Source organism: Macrobrachium nipponense, chromosome 36, assembly GCF_015104395.2.
Source record: "Macrobrachium nipponense isolate FS-2020 chromosome 36, ASM1510439v2, whole genome shotgun sequence".
Classification (NCBI taxonomy): Eukaryota; Metazoa; Arthropoda; class Malacostraca; order Decapoda; family Palaemonidae; genus Macrobrachium; species Macrobrachium nipponense.
In genome coordinates this window covers 43,870,943-43,893,190 of record NC_087220.1, presented here as the reverse complement: position 1 = coordinate 43,893,190, position 22,248 = coordinate 43,870,943, and the positions used below count along the sequence as shown (strand labels likewise).

Here is a 22,248-nt window from a genome sequence, read left to right as displayed (position 1 = left end):
CCTGGCCGCCCACTGCGTGTGCCGCGAGTTTTGAAATTCTGTAAGATGTCAGAAAATACAGCTATGTATATATCTGCCAGGTAAGTATGAACAAACTTAATTGTATTATAACAATAACATTTTTGTACATACTTACCCGGCAGATATATACGATTAATGGCCCGCCCAGCCTCCCCTCAGGAGACAGGTGGAAGAGAAAATCTGATTAGAAAACGGGAATGGTTCCTAGTCCCGCCACCCAGCGGCGGGAATGGACTGATCACCTGACCTACCTGTCGCGTGTGCCGCGAGTTTTGAATTCTGTCGGGACGTCGGAGACTATAGCTAAGTATATATCTGTCGGGTAAGTATGTACAAAACTTTATTGTATTATAACAATATTTTTCCTAGCTATACTTACCTCGAACTACAGTGGACCCCCCCGTATTCGCGTTCTCCGGATTCGCGGACTCACACATTCGCGGATTTCTCTCGGGAACGTTTCCCTGCATTATTCGCGCATTCGCAGTATTTTTCTATGAGAAATATCCACAAATTCCTGGTTTTTGTTATCAATTTCATCATAAAATGCACTTTTTGTGATTAAACTATTAAAAAACCAAGTATGACAATTTTTAGTGGTTTTTCTTAAGTTTTAACTAACAAAATAGGCTGTTTTTAGCGTTTTTATAGGGGTTCCAAACATTCGCGGATTCTAACTATTCGCGGGGGGGTCTGGTACGCATCTCCCACGAATACGGGGGGGACCACTGTACTGAGGTTTCAGTCCCTCCCTACCATCCTCGTGTATCTTAAAACCTTATGTGGGGGGAAAGGACTGGCGTTCAGGTAAAGAGGTCGCGTGGCCTTCGACCCTGGGGTCATATACCTGGTCTGGGTGTGGAGGAATATCTGGATTTTTCTGGTCGGTACCGGATTGACATCCAGGATTCTCCTATGATGGTAGTTCGAGGTAAGTATAGCTATGAAAAATACAAATTACCAAGAATTTGTGATTTCTCTTTAAGCTTTGCTTGAGTTGGATAGTGAGTGGCTTCCACCCATTTATTTTTCCTTTCCTTGTCACTTTTGCTGGAAATACAATGCCAGGATACTAGGCTTCCCTTTCCCCACCTAGTCGTGCTTTCTACAACAACACACGATTGAATTATTGCTTAGAAATAAGGTGCAGATTAACTTGAATGGTCAACATTCATCTGATACAGTAGTGAAGCAGAAAGGCTTTTTGGCCACCAGCAGTTATTGTTTGGAAAAGACGTGTTGATGATGTCACGTTGATGACTCCTATATGTAGTATACTGTATAGTATGTATTGATTTCATTTTCTTATTTAATTTTTTACTCAATTTGTTTTTGGATACTAGATTGTCATCGTGGTTTAACCCCTTGGTCTTTTATTATTCTCTGTAATCATGTAAGATATCTGTGGTTAGTACTTCTCACTTTCTTTTGATACCGTTTTAATCTTAAAATTTTTCATACTCTTCAATTAAGATAATAGATGGTTAGAAAGATACTCTCCTTCATTTTGAAGGGCCAGCAGTCGTTTGCCATTGCCTCGGCATATCTGGTAAACTTAGGTTACAAAAAACTCATTTGCTATACCTTCTCTGACCACTTTAGAGACCTAAGCACCTTAGTAATTTTTATTTAGTTGTATAGTGAGTTAGAAACCTTAAGGAAGCATGTTAATAATGCATTTGAATTTTTCTCATTCTTATCCATTGGCAGGATGTCGTTGCCCACGAATTATCGGCAAGTGGCCATGATGGGTGCAGCGCCGACACCTGGCCCAACACGTGAGTGTAACTTTTATGCATAATTTTTGGGGGTTTTTGTTTTGTTATCTAAACTAAGTACTGTATAGGCTTTAAAAGAATTTAGTTTGCTTTAGTTGATAAATCATGTAAAACCCACAGCAAGTTTTATAAGGTTAATGCAGTTAACAGTGAATAATCTTTAATGCTGTAAGAGGCACCATATCATTTTCTTTATATTGATTGGTAACATAAGTAGTCAATACACATAATTGCATGTTGCCACTGCTGTTTAGAATTTACACCTAACTGTCAAATGGAAGTGAAAGTTTTACAGTTCACCATTACTGTTTTGTGGGATTTAGGCAAAATGTTACATTAATGGTTGTGCTTTACTCCTTTTAGGTTAGAAAATTATGCACAACTTATTTGTTGGTTTAAATTTGGTCGTCATTGTATTTTCATAAATAAAGTGTAAGTTGGTAATTCAAGATAGAATTTTATAGAATTAATAAAGAGTACATTGTCTCATTTACAATTTTTCATAATCTAAGCGGTTACTTTCTAGATACTATGTAGGTTTATGGGAGTAGAAGATAATGATTGATTACTGCTAGGGTGGGAGGTTGCGGACATTACAAGATAAGAGTCATGAAACTTTGTCATGTCAGTATTATTTTTTCAGCAAAAGTTTTTTTTATATTTTTACCTGAAAAGAAGCTACTACATCCTTTAGAAAAGTTAAAAGTATCATTGTAGAGTGAATAAATTTATTTTTAATATGCCTGTAATTTGAATATTTGTGCTAAAATATAATATTGTGGTATGTTGAAATGTCCTGATTTATAGTCCCATTTCATTGCTGCGTGTTGAAGCTTCTCTTATTTCCTGGGCTGAGTAGTAGGGTACTATTTCAAGACTTTCAGAAAGTTGTATAGTGGATGTAGGAAAGTTGTAACCACAAGGGTATGCCATGCCATGTTCACTGTTGACTTTATTTTCCCCCATTATTAAAGTGTTAAACCAGTAGGAAATAGACTTTCTCAAAGGGACAATAAGGGTTTGTGGCATTAAAAAGTAACCTTGTTTAAAGAATTTGAAACGGGTGCTATAATGACTAGCATAGCCTCAAGGGTTGTAGGTCTTTGTTAGTTCTTTCCTCTCACCCCCCTCCCAATGTACACCATGAACCCCCAGGTTAGTGCCAGTCAACTTGTTTTTTGTGTCCTGAATTTCAGCTGCTTTGTGTGACTCCCTTTTTGGGGTAACTTTCTCTAGTCGTGACAAACATTGTTGAACTCATATTATTACTTTATTACTAACCAAAGAGGATGGAGTAAGGGTGATGAATTCTGCAAGGATTATGCAAACTAGTAGGTACTAATGCTTTCTCTAGTATTTTTTGGGGGCTATTTAAGAAGGTATAACTTTATTCCAGTAAACCACCATCCACTAATTTTCTTAAAGAATGAATTATGAAGAATGAGTGATATATACTTTAGGTCATGATAATTTTGCAGTTGAAAAATACACTTTAGTTTGAGTACCATTGTAATTTTTTTTTAATGGTTAGATGCATAATTTGTTTTGATGAAAATTCCATCAATTTACTTTTGCCTATCCTGTGGGGTCAGCAGTCCAACAGACACATGCCACAGATTATGAAAGACCATCACCTTCACCTGGGGCATGCATCTGGGACCTGCGGGACCCCTATTGTTGGTCCAGATATTTCCCTAAGGTGTCTGCCAGCAGGACGCACATAATATTCATTGCCCCTATATACTCATAGATTGTTCATACGCGAACAAACCTTCGGTCTTAACAATAGGATCATTTCTAGCGTTTAGCTGGATCCGTTTAAAAAAAAAAACAAGATAAAAGCAAGGAATCTTGTGATCTGTGGCAATGCATGCATAGATCAGGTGAAGAGTGGTCAAGGACCACTCACCTACGCCACTGCGTCAGTCTTTTCTTTAACCGCCTGGGCGAGAGCCGTGGTTAACCTCTCTTGCCCTTTACCCGGTTCATTGCCCGTTTCGCTTGTATTTAGTGTGTGTGTGTGTGTTTGGCTGATATTATGGCTGTGTCTGCTCCTTCTCGGCCTCGTCAACGTGTGCGCCCCGGATTTCCAGGTTTTCCGTGTTCTCACTTTTTGGCTTCGGCGGCGACCGATCCCCACATCACGTGTAGCAGGTGCCGTTCAAATTTTTGTACTATAACAAATCCTTGCACAGAATGCCAGGCATGGCCTAAAGAGCAGTGGAAGTTGTTTTATACGAAGAGAGAGCATCGGAGGCTTTTGACTCTTCCTTCTTGGGAAGGCTTTTTGCCTCTTCCCGATGCTTCATCTCCTGCAGTATTCACCCCCATAGTAGCGTTGTTCCTGTGTCTCCTTCCTTTTTCTTCCATTGATTCGTCGCTGGAAGTATTGGAAGGTCACCAGGTTGATTTTTGTAATGTTGCCCCTTCTTCTTCGGGAGTTAATTTGATTCCTGGGAAGGGGAGGCTTTTTCATCATTCTCATTTATTCCAGAGTTGGGGGCGTCCAAGATGGCGGCAATTAGGAATACGCTGGGGCTAGGGGGTCCCCCGTCCTTGGAGGGGTTGCTAGCTCACTTTATGGAGGCTTGCTACCCCCCTCCTCAGGCTGGTCAGGCCATCCCCCCTCCTCCCAGCCTCGTCTTTGTGGGTAGCCAAGGTCAGCCATCTTGTATTGCTCCGCCAGTGATTGTTGCTGCTTCTTTGAGTCGGAGGGAAGCCGTGGCGTCAGCCCCGTTGTTGACGTCACAGGATCCGTCATGTATTCCTCCGCTAGTGGTGTCTGATTTCCCTTCACACCGAGGGGAAGCTGTGACGTCATCACCACTTGTGACGTCACTCCTATTGATGACGTCACTCCCAGTCGTCTCCTCTGCACTGCCTCTCTTAGCCGTGACGTCATCTCTGCCACCCGGTTCGCTACATTTCCCTTCCATGTCATCAGAGCCTTCTCTTGCAGATCAGTCTGAGGTTATATGCCAGGTAGTGCTTAAGAGTTTGGACTGTGTTTTGGATGATAAGTTGGCTGCCTTGTCGGTTGGGAGGACTGGAAGGAAATGTATTGCTTCGTCCCCCGCCTCCTGCGAAGAGTTCGTTTAAGAAACCAGTGCTGTCTTCCTCTCCCTCTTCCCCCTCTACACCACGTCGGCGTATCAAGCATTGGAAGGCTAAGGACTTTGCTCTCTCTTCGCCTACGAGGAAGGAACAATGCACACGTGTTCTCGAGAGTGTTGGTGTTTCGGAGAATGTTAGTGTATCTTCCCTTGTGCAATCTGCAGTGGCTGCTTCGTCCTCTGCATCGAATTGCGGGTGTGTTGCAACCTCCCCCGTCCATGCACATCCCTAGTGTGTTGAAACCTCCCCCCGTCCATGCACATCCCGAGCGTGTTGCAACCTCCCCTGTCTGTGCACATGATGCAAGTGCTCCTTCTTCTCCAAGGCCTGTCCATCGCCTTAAGGATCTCAAGGTGCCTGTCAAGAGGTCGAAGGTGGTGAGCGTGTAGTTGGTGCAGCTGGAATGTTTGCCTGCCCCTCTCACTGGTGCTTCCAAGAGTTTGACTCTGGGGGATTCTCCTTCGATCTCGAGTGTTTGGGATTCCTCTCCAACTCACGTTCGTACATCTGCCACGTGACCATTCACGGATATGTTAATGAGTCATCTGTTGGAGGAGTACGTAGTGATGTTCCTAGTGTTATAGTGGGTTCGTCTCAGGAGCCGACACGTGGACCCAGCCCAAACAGGTTAGTTGGTGTTTCGGGCTGTTTGGCTGCTGATCCTTCCGTTAATTTTAATGGGGAAGGTGCCTTAGAGGAGCCTACACATCCTTCTCGTCGTCAGTCTCCGTTGCCAGAACAGGAGGAGGGAGACATGCAAGAGTTTTTGTCTTCCTTTTCGGAAGTTGTTGATCTCATTCGTGGATTCAACAATTTGGAAAGTAGGACTCAGGCTTGGTCGTCTTACACTCCACACTCCTTGCTTGGAAGCCTTGGTGGGAGCTACACAGGATCCCAAATCATCTCTTCAGCTTCCCTTGTCGGGCACGTCCAGTCAGCCTTGCATGAGGTTAATGCCTCTGTTTCGGACCGGGACGGTTCGCTTCGCTCTAGGGGCTCTGCCAAGCTACTACCCCCACCTCAAACAAGACATAGGAAGTACTATGCTACAAACTCTGCATTTTTGATGTCGTGCCATCTTAACCCAGAGGTCATTCGCCTGAAGCTGGAATTGACTTTGGAGCAGGTGAGGTTGGTGGCTCCGTCTTGTCTCCGCAAGTTGCCTCAGCTTTGGAATCTACGGCAGCCTCCATGTTGCAGACGGTTTCTTGGCTGGACTTCTGGTTTGTGGTCATTGCCAAGATAGCTTCTGACAGGTCCCCAGAAGGGTTGGTGAGTGCATCCTCGCTTGCCAGTCTGTTGCAGTCCGGAGGCAAGATGTTTTCGTATATGGCTCACCTCAGTGTTAATTTACGGGCTAACTTTCTTCTGATTAGAAGAGACGCGGCTTTGTCTAGGATGGAGAGATCAGTTGACACGGAGTCCTTGCTGGCATTGAGACGGAGATCTGTTGGAGTCCCAAAATTTGTTTCCTCGGACAGAGCTTGAGAATGCGACAGACCGGCGCTGGGCTGACACCAAAGACAGACTGGTGCACCAGGCCGTGTCTAAGTCGGAGTCTCGTCCTCGGAGACGTCCGGCTCCTCCTTCTCCCTCTGTCCAGCAGCAGTCAAGAAGATTGTTGCCTGGTAGGCCGTCGAGGAATTCGAGTTCGGCAAGTCCTTCCCATTCGACTCAGCCTAGGTCAGAGGATCAACGTCCCTTTCACTCTTGTTCCTTTAAGCCAAGAAGGGGCTCAAGGGGCAGAGGTAAAGGGGGCCATCGGTAGGTTAGGTGCCTCTCCCTCTCCAAGTGGCAGAGTTATGGGGCGGAGAAGTGGGTGGTAGATGTCCTTCGGGTGGGGTACCTACTGCCATTTGACTTCTCTCCTCCTCTGTCGGACAAGCCGCAGCTCAGGAAGGCATATCCTCCAGATTCTCTGAAGTTCTTGGAGGAAGTGCAGAAGATGCTGGACAAGGATGCGATATAGGAAGTGGTGCGTCCGTCTCCGGAGTTTTACAGTCACATCCTCTTGGTGCCGAAGGTGTCGGGAAGATGGAGACCTGTGATCGACTTATCCACCTTGAATCACTTCATCAGGAAGACACGGTTCAAGATGGAGCCCCTGCATTCGGTGTTGGTAGCTGTGAGGGAAGGCGACTTCATGCTGTCGATAGACTTAAGGGAAGCATACTTCCAAATCCTTGTTCATCCGACATCCAGGAAGTTCCTTCGCTTCTCTCGTGGGGACAAGGCCTTCGAGTTCAAAGTCCTATGCTTCGGGCTGACAACAGTCCCTCAAGTGTTCACAAGGGTCTTTTCTCTCGTGTCAAGTTGGGCCCATGCTTAGTGGATCTGTTTGCTGAGGTACCCCAACGATTGGTTGGTCTTCGCAGTTTCCAGGGAAAAGCTGCTGCAGGACAGGGATCATCTACTTCAGTTCTGTCTGGAACTGGGCATCGTGGTCAACCAGGAAAAGTCGACCCTCGTACCCAGTCAAAGGATTCTCTACCTGGGCATGGGCATCGATACGACAGTGGCAAAAGTTTTCCCGTCGGATCAGAGATTGGAGAAGTTGCAGGTAGTGGCGCGCAACTTCCAGTCGAAACCACATCAGTCAGCTCATCAGTGGCAGGTTCTTCTGGGAGTGTTGTCTTTCCTGTAGAAGCTGGTCCCTCATGGGCGTCTTTCTCTTCGGTCTCTGCAATGGAGACTGTGAGAATTCTGGTCTCCGGCGGGGGACTCACCCCTGTTAAAAGTTCCTCTTGTCTCTGGAAGTGAGAGAAGACCTCCATTGATGGTTGGACGACCAGAATCTTTCGAAGGGTGTCCCTCAGCATTCTCTTCCACTGGACTTCCTTCTGTTCTCAGACGCCTCCCTCGCAGGTGGGAGGGCTCATTTTGGTGGCCTTATTGCTTCAGGCGTTTGGGGTTTGGAGGACAAGCAGCAACATATCAATGTCTTGGAGTTGAAGGCAGCCTTCCTGGGTCTGAAGGAGTTTCGGGAGAAGGTAGGTCATTCTGTCATTCTCATGTCGGACAACACCACGGTGGTAGCCTATGTGAACAGACAGGGAGGCCTGGTATCTTGTCAACTTCATGCCTTGACTGTCGAGGTTCACCAGAGGGTGGTCAGCAATTCGGTAGAGCTCTCAGCCAGTTATATCCCAGGCAAATGGAATGTGGTTGCAGACAAACTCAGTCGTCGGTATCAGATCCTAGGCACAGAGTGGTCCCTTTATCAATTAGTAGCAGACAAGCTTTTCCAGGGTTTGGGGGAGACCCATGCTGGACCTTTTTGCGACTCTCTTCAACAGGAAGCTGGAGATATCTGTTCAGTGGTCCCAGATCCTTTAGCTTTAGCAGAGGACGCTTTCCAATATCCCTGGGACAACCTGGAGGTGTATGCCTTCCCTCAATTTTGTTTGTTCCGTCAATTTCTGAACAGGCTAATGAGTTTACAGGGTCTCAGGATGACTTTGGTAACTCCTCTGTGACCTCAGGCAGAATGGTTCCCAGATCTGCTGTCGTTGTTGTCAGAGGTTCCGAGGGAGATTCCCCCTTGGCGACATCCGTGTCAGGCCCATGCGGAAAGGTTCCACTAGTCAGTAGAATCTTTGTCTGTTCATGGTTGGAGGCTATCAAGTATATCCCCCGAGCGAGAGGCTTTTCTCGGAGAACGGCAGGGCATATGTCCAGCAGTCTCAGAAAGTCGACCTCCGCGGTTTACCAAGGCAAACAGGCAATCTACTGTGATTGGTGTTGTAAATGGGGTTTTTCTCCATTCGCAACCTCTATTCAGCGAATAGCAGACTTTTTAACCTTCCTCAGAGACGAGAAACGTTTGTCCGTTTCTGCCATTAGAGGCTACTGGGCGGCCCTGACTTCGGTGTTATGCCTTAGAGGTATCGACATCTCTTCCTGGGAACTTTCGTTGCTAGTTAGAGGTTTGAGCAGTCGAGTTCTCCTAGAGAGCTCAAACCTCCGACATAGGATGTTTCCTTGGTTCTCAAGAACTTCACTAGAGTCCATATGAGTTTACAGGGTCTCAGGAACTTGACGCTCAAGACAGTTTTCCTTCTGGCCTTGGCATCTTCCAAGAGGGTAGGAGAGCTCCACGGTCTGAGTTATGATGTGAAGCATACCAGGGGTTGGGGGTTGGTGTCCTTCAAATTTGTCCCAGAATTCGTGGCCAAGACCCAAAATCCCTCTGTGCACGATGACTGGTTCACTTTGTTTTCCATTCCATCACTGAATGACTTTGTGGGTGGTGATGCTCAAGAGCTTTTGTTGTGCCCTGTCTGGGGCCTGCGTTGCTATCTTAAAAGGACTCGGCACTTTAGACTAGGCTGCCGCAGACTTTTTGTTAGCACAGGCTGTATGAAGAAAGAGTTGTCTAAGAATACCATCTCCTTTTGGATACGAGAAGCCATCAGACAGGCATACTTGACTCTTGATGATTCCACCACCACATCTGTGAAGGCTAGAGTGCATGACGTTAGGGGGTATTGGTCCCTCTCTGGCTTTCAAAAAGAACTTGGCTGTATATAGAGTGCTGAGCGCTGGTACTCGGTTACGCCAGTCCATGTTCACCTCTTCCTATCTTAAGGATGTTGCTCACAAATCTGCGGACACGTTTTCCTTGGGTCCTGTGGTGGCTGCCCAACAGGTTGTGTAACTCATAGTTGCCCTTAACAGGGCACTTTAGTATCTTACCTAAGATGATTGTGTGGATGAGAGAATGAGTGAGTTGGCTGGTCTCCTTCTTTCTCTTGTACCTTTCCTTCTTCCTTTGGGCGGGTTAAGGAATAGTATCGTCATTCGCTGGACTGGTCTGATACAGGTGAGTAAGGTAGTCATACTGATAGTGTGGTTGCTTAATATACAAATATCAAACCCTCTATTCGGTAGCATATGCTCCACTCCTTGGCAAGGAGGAGTTGGGAGTAGTACAAACCCTGGTGTATTGCTTTGCTATTGGACAAAGTTTCTCTTTGGTTCCCTATACAATGGTTCTCCCATAAATATCATTGTACGTCACTCAGGGTCTGAGTGGTTAGATATCAATTTATCTAGCTTCTCAACAGGCTTTGTCCCTCTCCAGAAGTCATTTTTTCTGGAAGCTGGACTGGTGGGTAGGCCCCCAGACAGTTTAGGATGTCTTGTACCTCCTTCCAAGTATGAGTCTATCCTATTGTTAAGACCGAAGGTTTGTTTGTGTATGAATAAATGACAAATTTCACTTATACAACTTCCCCGGTGGTTACATATAGCTGTCGTCTCCTGACGTCAGCTATATGTAACCACCGGGTAAGTATAAGTGAAACTTTATACGTATTATTATAAAAATGTCATTTTTCTAAGACAATTTGTATTATTCATAGCTACAACCTGAGGTCTTAACATTATACTGCCCGCCTCTAGTCGCCCTTCTGTGTGTTAAGACATCCTGAGTTGGGAAAGACTGACGTAGAGGTGTAGGTGAGTGGTCCTTGACCACTCTTCACCTGATCTACGCATGCGTTGCCAGATATCACATGATTCCTTGCTTTCATCTGTTTTTTAACCAGATCCAGCTAGGCGCTAGAAATTATCCTATTGTTAAGACCTCAGGTTTGTAGCTATGAAAAATACATATTGTCTTAGAAAATTTGTCATTTTACTTCCATGACACTCATGTCCCAAGCATTGGTCATATTAGTTCTCTATAATGCACTTTGTTGTTTTTATTTTGGTGATTTGTTTATTTATTTTGATATTTTTTCCTTAATTTTGATTGTTACATATTAATTTATTCTTGTTGAGATCCTTGTTTTCTTTCTTACCACGAATAGTATGTTGTACTTCATAGCCGCTTCAGGTTACCAGTATAATTTGAGTGCCAAATTGACATGGTTTGCCTTCTTAACACTTTTATGGTAGCAGTGTATTTGCTGGCTTAGGTGAACAGTTTATTTATTTAATTTTTTTTTGTTCAGGCAGTTTTTTTTTTTTTTTTTTTTTTTTTTTGCATACCTAAGATAAAGGCATAAACTGTTATATTTACTGTGAATAACATATATTACTCTATTGATGTGTTAGTTAGGCAGCGCTACCAATTGTTACTCATAGTGAAACATTAGTGAGAATAATTAAGCGCTGGAGTTGTATGTCTACCTTGGAGAAGGATAAAGTAACAACCTCTTAACTGCAAGCTGCCCTACACTTTGTAATTCCCACCTTATTAGTCAAGGCAGGGATGAAAAAGGCATTGCTCTCTACCCTGTCTGAGCCATAATTTATCTTGGGGATATTAAACCTTCTTGTTAGGGAGGGTAACATTGTTATTGTTATCTGGTCAGCCAAGGAAAAAATGACAAAGAATGGAATCTCATTGATCTACGAAGGTCAGAGTTAAGGGTCTAGAAATACAAGTTGTCTTCATATTCTTGGATATGTATGTATTCTACTGGTCCTGTTGTGGATGTAGGCCAAATTTTCAATGATGAAAGGGACTAAGTCCCTTCTAATTCATCACCCTCAATGTTGTAGCATACATTCCTTCCTTCGTAAGTGTAGTTTCCTAAGTTACTAGTAGCTGTGCCTTGTTGATGTGATGTCAGGAACTTAAAGTTCCAATATAATCACTCGGAAGCTAAGTACTAAAGTGCTAAGTTAAAAATTGTGCATCATGACAAGAAGCCTTTCTTCATAAGTAGCTACTCGGTTTGTTAACTGATGGGGTTTTTGTTAAATAGATTTTTTTATACAAACCTATCAGTCTACTATATGCAATGCCCTCCCAACCCCACACTTTTCAATCCAGACACTATAGGGAATGACTTGACCACCACCGGAGTTGCTTGGTGGTCATGGATGCCTTCCCAGCGTGTATGAGGTGATGTTCTACATTCTATGGATTGCTGACTGCTCAGGATAGGGATACATTAACTGATGGAATTGTATTAAAAATAAAGTTTTACTGTTTTCAAGAAATTCATTTCTGTATTGAATGCAGTTAAGATATACTTAGAATTTTCATTTATTATATTTTTGATGGTGAAGGTTGCCGAAGTTCAGAAGCGGTGAAAGCTTTTAGTTCAAAATGTATTAGATTCTTTAAGTAGCCTTTTCATATTACTAGAATACGATAGACAATGTAAATGGTAAGTATAATCTTAAAAGCCCATTGATGTCCTGAAGAGGTTCATGACATGTAATTTTTTCTTGGCAATCATTGCTTGTTCTCAGTTATTTGATTACTATATACAAAATGTACTTATTGTGAGTCAGTTAAACAGTCCAAAATGTCAGTTTTAGGCAAAATATAGAGCAGTTTTGCAAATATTTCCAGATGTTACAGTTTTCTTTATTAGCATACTTATAGCTTTTTTTATTTGTGTGTAGTCTTCAAGGTGTTTCTTTATATAATTATGTTGACTGCAGCAGTAGTATCATATGGAACTAAATGACAAGTGAGAATTTGGTGTTTGGAAGCAAAGTACTTTTCGTTGTTTCCTAAATTTTGTTTTAATAGAAAATCACTCGAGAAAAGGTGATAATGAAGAATCTGTTAATTCAGAAGGATCCTTGCATGATTCATGTACGTACTTGACTCATCCAATAGTAGATTATAGGAGAGCCTCTTGTTGACAGTTATGTTGCAGCTAACGAGATCAACTGCTGTTTTATTATTGCTTTGTACTGTTAATGGTTTATCTGTATACTTGCTACCTCTGTACTGATATGTACAGTATCATCAGATTTGAAAGTTGCTTTCTTTTATGGCAACTAAATTCAAGTCTCAGAATTTGTATTAGCTCAGCAATGTACTCCCATTGAAGAAATGAACAATTTTTCCAATATTTATTTTTTGTAACTAGGGAAAAGTTTATTAAATTAGGGACCCTTGATATTTATAATTTCTGTAATGTATACAGTGGCAGTGGTGTCTCAGTTTTATTATATGCTGTAGTATATAGTGTGCCTTATTATTTATTATATAAGAAATTCCTTTTGAAATGCATATGCCAGCTTTTATTTGTACCAACTTGAATATATTATCAGCCTGCATTTTTTTTTTATTGTTGGCATGTCAAAATTCAATCATACAGTAATGACAGCCATTTCCTGTTGTAAGTTAAATACAGAAAAAAAATTTTTGCATTGATATTTGAATTGAGGAACTTTTTATGAAAGTATAAATTATTATTTCCCCCTAGTAAAGTATTGCAAAGTTCCAAAAAAGGGTTTTCTATATGTGTAGGACAAAGTGATGGGCAACAGAGCAATAGGCCTGTCTGTCTCTTAAAAATGGAGGTTTAGAAAGGTTCCAGAAACCAGAATCTGAAAAAGAATTTCAATGCTTTTTTGTTCCTACACAAATACAAACTTTGTAGTGACAACAATTGTTGTAGATAGTTTTTACTCATGCGTTTACTAAAAATGATGAAAGATTCTTTAATTATAAAATTGCACCATAGTTGATTTTTGTTCTTTTTAATGCATGGAGACACACTGCTTTATGTTGAGCACACTTTTGTTGCCTTTGATCATTTCACTACAATTGTTCATCTTTGTGAAAATGAGAGAGATGAATAAAGTAATTGTGCTGTTTGTGTTGATAAAAATGATGGAACATATGAAGAGGAGAATTGTTATGTTTTTGAGAAAAGTTGAAAGTTACGTATCAATTGACTGTAAGTATTAGAGATTTTTTGTATGGAGAAAATTATGCTTTTATCGAACGTACTGTGATTTTTTGTAAAGAGAAAATTATGCTTTTATCGAACTTACTGTATTTAATCTTAGAAAAATGTAAAAGTAAATTAAATGGCTGTGAAATGCTTATGGTATTCAATTTTCATTGACACTGGACTTTCCATTGAAATTTCAAAAGAACTGTGGAAGCTGTCATGTTTATTTCAAAAGGGCTTTCTTTTGTACAATATTCTAATTTTGTCTTCACAAGGCAATAGTGTAGCATATAAGTAGAATATAAGAATATTAATGCCAAGGAAGAGTGGCCCTTTTTTCAATAGAATTAGTGTGTGTATACTAAGATACAGTATTTACATTTTTAAGTAATTCACCCAATCATACTTTTGTTTTATTATAGATACCTGCCATTATTGCATTATTTCGTTTAGCTGATAAGCCTCAAGTTAGAGTTGAGTAGCTATATAGTTAATGCAGTACTTTAGAAAGGGTGTCACTTCCCTAAGCAACAGCACAGATACCACTTTGCTTTGAGATTCAGTCATTTTTCACTCCAGTTACGTAGTTATTTAAATGTTTAGTTATGACCTGGCTGTTTTTTGTCATAACTCTTGTTTAAAGGAGCTAAGGAAATGATCTTGTAGGAAATTATGGTAAAAGAATGGCCATGTTATGGCAAAAATGATTTTGCAAATAGGAATCACCCCTCATCGAAAGTTGCAGTTCAAGTGTGTTATAATTGTTGTGAGAACCTTCTGTATAGTTTGACTGGATGTATAATTTTCACATTTTCCTACTTTATAGAATTTCCAAAAGTTCTCATATTTTTGCTGGACGTTTTCACAGTGACAGATGGAAAAGACTTGCCTACGTGTAAGGACACTGTCTTATGTCAGATATTCATATTGTCATAGAATGTATAGTGAGTAGTGATATTTAGTAATGGAAAGGTTAGAAGGGTTGTAAAATGAATATTCCAGTGTAGTATTTGCAAATTTCAGAATGTAATTTGGGAATAGAAGGAAGGTAATAGTTGTAAATGTATATTCCTATTATGTATACAGTAGAGACCTTGACCTCGATCGTATTAGAACTTGAAATAATCGGATTTCAACAGAAAAGTTTGAGTAAATGTTGCATTTGAGCTCAACCAAAAATCCGGAAACTTACCCAAGGAATCATGATTTTTGTAAACGAAAGTGGTTCGGTCAGTCACCGCTAATAGGCGTTGTTCCCATGCTCATTTGGTGAGGAAAATGGTAAGAACCACAATTGAACTTAGATTATTTAAAATTATTATGTAATAGGCATTCTGTTACAACCTTAAAATGCTGTGATAGGCTAACCCTTGAAGTGTCGATAAATGTATCAATAGTTGGCTACAGTCACAACTATCGACAAACTATCGTCACTGTAAACAAAACATTTGTAACCTATGTAATAGGCATTCTGTTACAACCTTAAAATGCTGTGAGATTTTTAATGATAGGCTAACCCTTGAAGTGTCTATAAATTTATCAATATTTGGTTACAGTCACAACTATCGACAAACTATCGACACTGTAAACAAAACATTTGTAAGCTAATAATGGTAAAATCCATAGGTTATTCAAGTGAATAACCTATGGTTTTTTTTCCATCTGTCCACCCGCCTGTGGTGCTCTTGCATGGTAACACTGCGTCCCGGGCTTTAAATAGTTACGCTATGTGTACATTTGCAACTGGAAAGTGTTTTAATAATTTACTGTATGTGAATTACACTGTTATTATTCGAAATAGGATGTTGTTGTTGTTGAATGTAAGCTGCCTTTTTGGGATGGCGAATGGAACAGCCAGATGCAAATTCCATTAAACAGAAGCTAAACCAAGTTACATCATATGACTCATATTGTATCTGGCTAAAACGCACTTTATAGAAATTAAAAGTATAGGCAGTCCCCGGGTTACGACGGGGGTTCCGTTCTTGAGACGCGTCGTAAGCTGGAACATCGTGAAAAATCCTAAGAAAACCTTACTTTTAATGCTTTGGATACATTGAAAACTATGTAAACTGCATTGTTATTGCATTTTTCATTAAAAAAAAAATCTTCAAATATTGATTATTTTGCATTATTGATGTCATATTTCATCTGCCAGATGAGCGTTGTAGGCATCGTAACCCTGGAAATAATGTCTGATGAATATAATTGAGAAGCGCCTTAACCTCGGAACGTCGTAAGCCGAACCCGTCGTAACCCGGGGACTGCCTATATACTGATATACTTATGTGTAATGAAGTAACACGTAGCTTAGTAGCAGAGTAGGTGTGGTCCAATAAGTTGACATCTTGCCATAGTGAACAGCGAGAGAAGCAATTTTCCCTCCACTGCGTCTGGCTGTTCCATTCACCACCCCGAAAAGGCAGCTTACATTCAACAATAACAACAAAATCCTATTATGAATATTAATGGTGTAATTCGCATACAGTAAATTATTAAAACATTTTTCAGTTGCAAATGTACACATAGTGTAACTTTAATGCCCAGGACGCAGTGTTACCATGCGCGAGCACCACAGGTGGGTGGATAGATGGAAAAAACAGTGTAGTGATACAACTTTTGATACTTTGAACAAAACAACTAATTACAGCAATTACCGTTGGTAATTACCATAATTAGACGTTAGGATGAGCAAGTTCTCACTTTGTTACAAGAGTAGGATCTCTACCCAATTCTGAAAACTGAAAAGGTCTATAAGCTTAAACATTAGTATTATCTGGAGAAAATGATAATTTGAAAAAGTTAAAATGTATTTTACAGAATATAAGCATTGTCATCGTATGCCATTTACATTTGATATTTAAATTCTCAAAATCTTGGCTGATTGAGCTATCAATATCTTCATTGCCATTACACTTGGCTGGTAGAAGATAGGTAATTTAAATACTTTCTTGTAAATTAACAAAGTTGGGTTTAAAAGTGGCACAATACTTGATTGTATGAGCATTGTGTGATTTCGCTAGTTTTGAACATCAATTTCACCTGCGCCTATTTTTTCTTTTTATAGTGAAGACAAATGACGTCGGCAATCAGCCATTTCTCAATTTTGTTGCGTCTGTGCTACAGGTTTACAATCGCTTCATAGAGAATAATGTACATCTAATAAAAGCTTTGTTTTACTGTACCTAATCATATTGCATGTATTATTACTATATTATCGAATTATAATACGAACAGAGTTATCTGCCATTTGCATTCTGGTTTTGTTTACGTTCTTAAAATATCAGCTGTTTACATTTTACCAACATGATCACTGTCTTTAGATGCTGGGTTTAAGAATTGCAGCTACTTTATTTATAAACATAGTATATTAAAAAAAAAACAAAAAGTCTACATGTGTTTTTTGTCAGTTTCAGACAGTGTGTTTGCCTGCCAAAACATTTTGCAGCTGCTCATTATTCGTAATTCCCAGACATACTTGACTTACGAAAGTTACGATGCTTGTATAATTCGTAGTTCCAGTCATGCTGGACTTCGAGCCTTGTTTACTAAGGGGCAATATTTTCGTGGTATCATTTTATATCTATGGCTCCCCAGTTATCCTTAATATCGGGATTATTTCCAATTTAAGGGAATACATTTATGAGGAACTACTTCCAGAGGGTATTGCTCCGCCGATAATGATGTCATATTATAAAGCACAAAGCGCCTGTGAAAAGTACCCCTATTTTACAAGAATATTTTATGAGAAAAAATTTAATATCATAACACGTACTGAAAGATATTTTAAAGTTATTTTGTATACAGTATTCCAGTAGACTGTATGATGATTTGTTTACGTCTGTTTACGGCTGCTCACGGCCGCTTGCTAGTGACTTGACTTAGGGAATTTTTCTGAAGTTCATGATAACAGACATAATTTGGCTTATTTTTAATATTTTATTAATTTACTGTAAGAATTAGACCTGATTTTCAATGTTTTATTATTTGCAATAATAATTATGCCTACCCCATACAGTACATACTACGTACCTAGCCTAGCCTATGGCGCTCAGTCATCCATCGTATTATGGCCAAATTGGGCGTAGGTAGGGCAGTTATTTTACTACAGTATATATTTAAAAATGAAGAAAGTGCGTTGAATGGTATGTTATTTAACACTGAGCTTATTTAATTGTAATTTGTGTGTATTTATGGGTAATGTTTTGTATAAAAAAGCAAGGTTAGGGTAATAACTGGTGGTCAAGAATGGATTAATCCATTTTCAGTTATTTCTTATGGGAAAAATTAATTCAGATCTCTACAAAATCGCATCTCGTCGCTTCTTCTGGAACGAATTAACATTGAGGTCCGAGTCTCTACTGTAGTACATAATTTTCAGTTAGATTTATTAAATGAAAATCGACACATCTTCCCAAATATCACTCAATTTACAGGTCTAGTTGTCGAAGTTCCTCAAAAGATTTTTCAAAAATTTTCATCAGAATATAACTTCCCCTCTCGTGGCTTCTGGACTTGTGCTGCTCATTGATATGTATCTTTAAATAAGTGATGAATCTCAGAGCAAAGTTAGTGGTTTGTGTTCCCAATATTAAAGTTTAATTTGTAGAAAATGAATAGTTACAGTTGGCAAGTTAAGAGATTGTATCAGACTTAGTTACAAATACTTTCAATGGGAGTTTGTTAATACAAAAATTGGTTTTCCTGTTGTTAATACAAAAAATTGGTTTACCTGTATATGACTAGCATGCATGATCTTTAACTGAAATCTCTTTTTCTTTCTCTACACAAACGTAAAAACGCTGTAAGCTTCACTGATGTAATCATCAGAGATTTACCCCAGATATTACAGGTTTTAATGTGCATGGATGGTAAAGCAGTCTTTAGGTGCATGGACAAAGCATTTCAATTAAGATTTCAGAAAGAAAAAGGCATTAAAAGGAAAGTTAACATGCATGGGTGTTAATTTTTAGCTTCTATTTGCTTAAGTTAGAAAAATACATATAGTACTATACGTACATACTGTATATGAAAAACAGACAGCATATGTGTGTAAGAAAAACCACTAACTATCTTTGCTACATTGATTTCAGCTGTGTTATCGTATAATGGCAGGTTTTATTTATTTTTATTGATTTTGCTGATGATGTAGGCCTACCATTATGTGAAAACTATGCACCCTTGCCAATTCACTATTTTTGTTGCGAGCTTATTTATATTGACCGCTTGCCCGTCTGTTCCTGTAGATGTTTACATGCCTGGGTCCACCATGATGAGCAACATTTTGAAAGGTGAGTTTGCGTCCTCTTAATGTTTTTCATTAAGTGTAGTTCATATGAGTAAGTTGTCACACTGTACTACTGTATGCTAAACACTGCATAGTAGCACTTCCTCTTTCAGGTTACACAGAATTTTCAGAGATTGATCTCCTTTTCTAAGGGTTATAACCTCCCTTCATGAGACAGACAAAACAATAATTTGGAATTTCCAAACAGTAGCGAGATATTACAAAGCATTTAAATTTTTTTTCCTTGGAAACTCATATCTCATGTACCAGGAAGATATACAGTACCAAGGTTTTCTGGTCATAAATTTATTATGCAACATAGCATTTTTGTGTGCAAATGCAAATTCTTAGTGTATACATGCCTAAACTCTATACATACGTTTGGCAGTTGATACTGATAATGTTGAAAATACTGTGTATAATATACTTCTACCCCATTACCTTGGTAAGACCTAACTGCATCAATTGTTAGTCAGTTCTAAAGATGATTTCTGCTTTCTTCAGAGTTAGTTTTCCTTATCATTGCTGTGAGTGTATTATGGTGGATTTTGTTGTCAAATTGTTTGAAGTTGAGCTTTACAGAATTGGTTAATATTTTAATTGCAGTTAATTACCTTGATTTCTGTAGGTTTGACTTTGTAAGGGTTTGGCATTTTACACATTGATATGTTTTATGTCAGAAAACTATGCTCAAGCAAGGGATACTAGTTAAAAAGTTCAAACATACGAAGACATGTACGTTGGACTAGGTAGTGGCTTATTGCCTTTATGAGCACACCTTCACACATTAGAATAAAAGTGTCTGTCTCTACATAAATAGGTGGTGAAAATGAGAGGATATAGTAAAAGCAGATACAGATGCTATCATGCCAACTTTATTAATCAAAAGACAAAATGCAGTTAGTACTTGGTATTAGTGAAAACTGTATGGTGATGTCATTCAAGACAGAACTGTTAGCAGGTAGGCCTAGAGTTTAAGTAGTTGAACAAAAAGTAGAGAGAGAAGTGTTATGTGTGTGTGTTCATGCACTGCAAGATAATCCTTGAGTAGCAATGATTGTTATAAAATTACTAAAGTAAATACATATCTTTTGCTATTGCATAATAAAGCTTAACCCTTAGAGAGTGGGATACTTAGTAAACTGGTTATGGCATCATTATGAAACAGAGTACGTTTACTTATTATAGCATAGTTGAAATGACAAAACATATGTAAGGTGAAAATGAAAAAATAGTCTGCATGACTACAAAGGGATTAAAAAATAAAAAAGCAGTGTGAGAATTTTTTGACAGTCGAATACATAGAGTATAACATTATTTTCCTTGTATTATTGGCCAAATTCATTGTTGTATTAATGCAGAATAGTTTTACTTTATCATGGTATGTTGAAGAACCTAAACATCAACAAAAAATTTCCAAAATGGCAAGTTTATCTTAGCAGAAAACAAAAATTTGTTCCTGTGGGAATGAAGACTTTTCTTGTATAGAGACTTATCCAGTAATTATATAGCTATTATTTTCCATGTACGGCAGCCTAATTCAAATCTTGTGGGTAGCACTTCAATTGATCAGTGCTGTCCCCCATCGGCAATACTAGGAACAACTTAGCTAAGCACTTCATTCTGTTTTATGCCACGCTTGACTAAACATTGAGTGCTTACACCAGCCTGTTCATATTTTCTGGTTATATCACTGGATTTCAGTACTGTTACACAAAAAACAGAACCCATTTGTAGCCTTTGAGCAAGATGAGTCTTGTCTTTTGTTTATTTAATTCAGATTATCATCAAGTTGTATATTTATATTCTCGGGAATAGTTCTTAAATGTACGTAACACCATTCAATTAGGCCAAATACTCTTGTGTATATGTTTTACTTACCAGGCTTATGCTATGCGCAAGTCATCGGTTAATAATTGCCCTGAGTAATTTTGATTTTACATCATTCCCTTAGGTTGAACTTTAGTTTTTAGATTCTGTTTACCGGCCATAGGCTATTAGCAAGACACCTGTAAATAATTACCTTAAAGTAATTCCAATGTTATTCCATTCTTTTATCCCAAAATCTTTGCATTTATTATTTACTTACCGGGATTAGGCTATGTGCATGTTGCTGGGTAATAATTACCTTCAAGGTAATTCTTGAATGTTGCACTTTTCCCGTAGGTTATACTTTGCTTTTGGGATTTTGTTTACCAGCCATAGGCTATTTTAGTCGCAAGTCGCCGGTAAATATAGTTACCCAGAAGTGATTTAGGAATGTTAAGAGATTCTTTTAGGCCAAATATTTCCAATTAGGCCAAGACATATTGTTTTGTTTACCGTGCCTGCAATACTTATCACTTTCCTTTGCAGAGACTGAAAGTTTGGAGGATGAAAAGTAGTAAGGGGAAAATTATGTTAATGTTTGGCTAAGGGGGCCCTTGGGCGGATATGTTCTGGTCAGTCGAGTAGTATTAACTTCTGGGTTTTTGCTTTGGTAATACTTAGGAACATTACAGAGAAGGCTTGCATGGCCTCACTCTACGGAGGTATTTTCCTGGTGTTACGCAATTGTGAACATTCCACATCTTAGCTTCTAGCCTTCAGCTCGCTTGGCGGACTGAAGCACAGGTCACTTGAGTCAATTAGCGGGACGCGTAATCGGTTACTGATTTCGATTAATTTGAATACCTGATAATTCTACTAATGATTTCTTTTTGAGTAATCGGTTATTTGTAAATATTCTTTCATAATGGACTCGGGAGTCGAGTTTGCTTTGAGGCTCTAATATGAAAACTACTTTGTGATGAAAATATATTGGTTATTTTAGAAGGTTACGTTATTTTAAAAATACAGACATCTGAATGTCTGAAATGCTATTTCATATATTTGTATATGATATTTGTTTGGGCCTTGGATGGGAAGACCCCATGGGAGATGATAGCTCCCTTTCAGCCGATGGCGGAGGCCCTTCGCTGGTGGCTAGATGATGAGAACCTCTGGCAGGGGGTTCCACTGGCGGACGTCCCTCCAGAGATGCTCTTATTCACGGACATATCGAGGTAGGGCTGGGGAGCCCACCTACAGACAGAAATGAGGGGGTAAGTGGTCGGAATGGGAGCGCAAACTCCACATCAATAGCCTGGAGCTCCTGGCCATCCTCAAAGCGCTCCTTGTCTTTGAAACTAGCCTGTGGAAAAAGCGAGTGGCAGACGTGCGACAATGCCACCGTCGTTGCTTACGTCAAAAAGCAGGGGGGACTGAGATTGAGACCCCTGTGTGCCCCAGCGGACACCGTTCTAGAATGGGGGGAGAATGCTGGGATCTCCCTGTCAAGAGAGGTTCATTCTGGGAAAAAAAAATACATAATTGCAGATGGACTCAGCTGCAGGTCCTAGGGGCGGAATGGTCC

The 22,248-nt window shown here is 39.8% G+C and overlaps 1 protein-coding gene across 8 annotated transcripts in view; it reads left to right on the top strand.

The window, feature by feature from the left end:
• LOC135203588 (SWI/SNF-related matrix-associated actin-dependent regulator of chromatin subfamily E member 1-like) overlaps positions 1-22,248 on the top strand; it is a 148,968-nt gene that overhangs the window by 51,439 nt on the left and 75,281 nt on the right. For 6 of the 8 annotated variants that reach the window (XM_064233367.1, XM_064233368.1, XM_064233366.1 and 3 more), the window contains exons 2-3: positions 1,732-1,799; positions 18,814-18,858. In XM_064233367.1, coding sequence (XP_064089437.1) covers positions 1,733-1,799; positions 18,814-18,858 — 112 coding nt within the window. In that variant the 5' untranslated portion in view covers position 1,732. The remainder of the gene's footprint in view (positions 1-1,731; positions 1,800-18,813; positions 18,859-22,248) is intronic. The other 2 variants (XM_064233371.1, XM_064233373.1) reach the window with 1 other exon arrangement.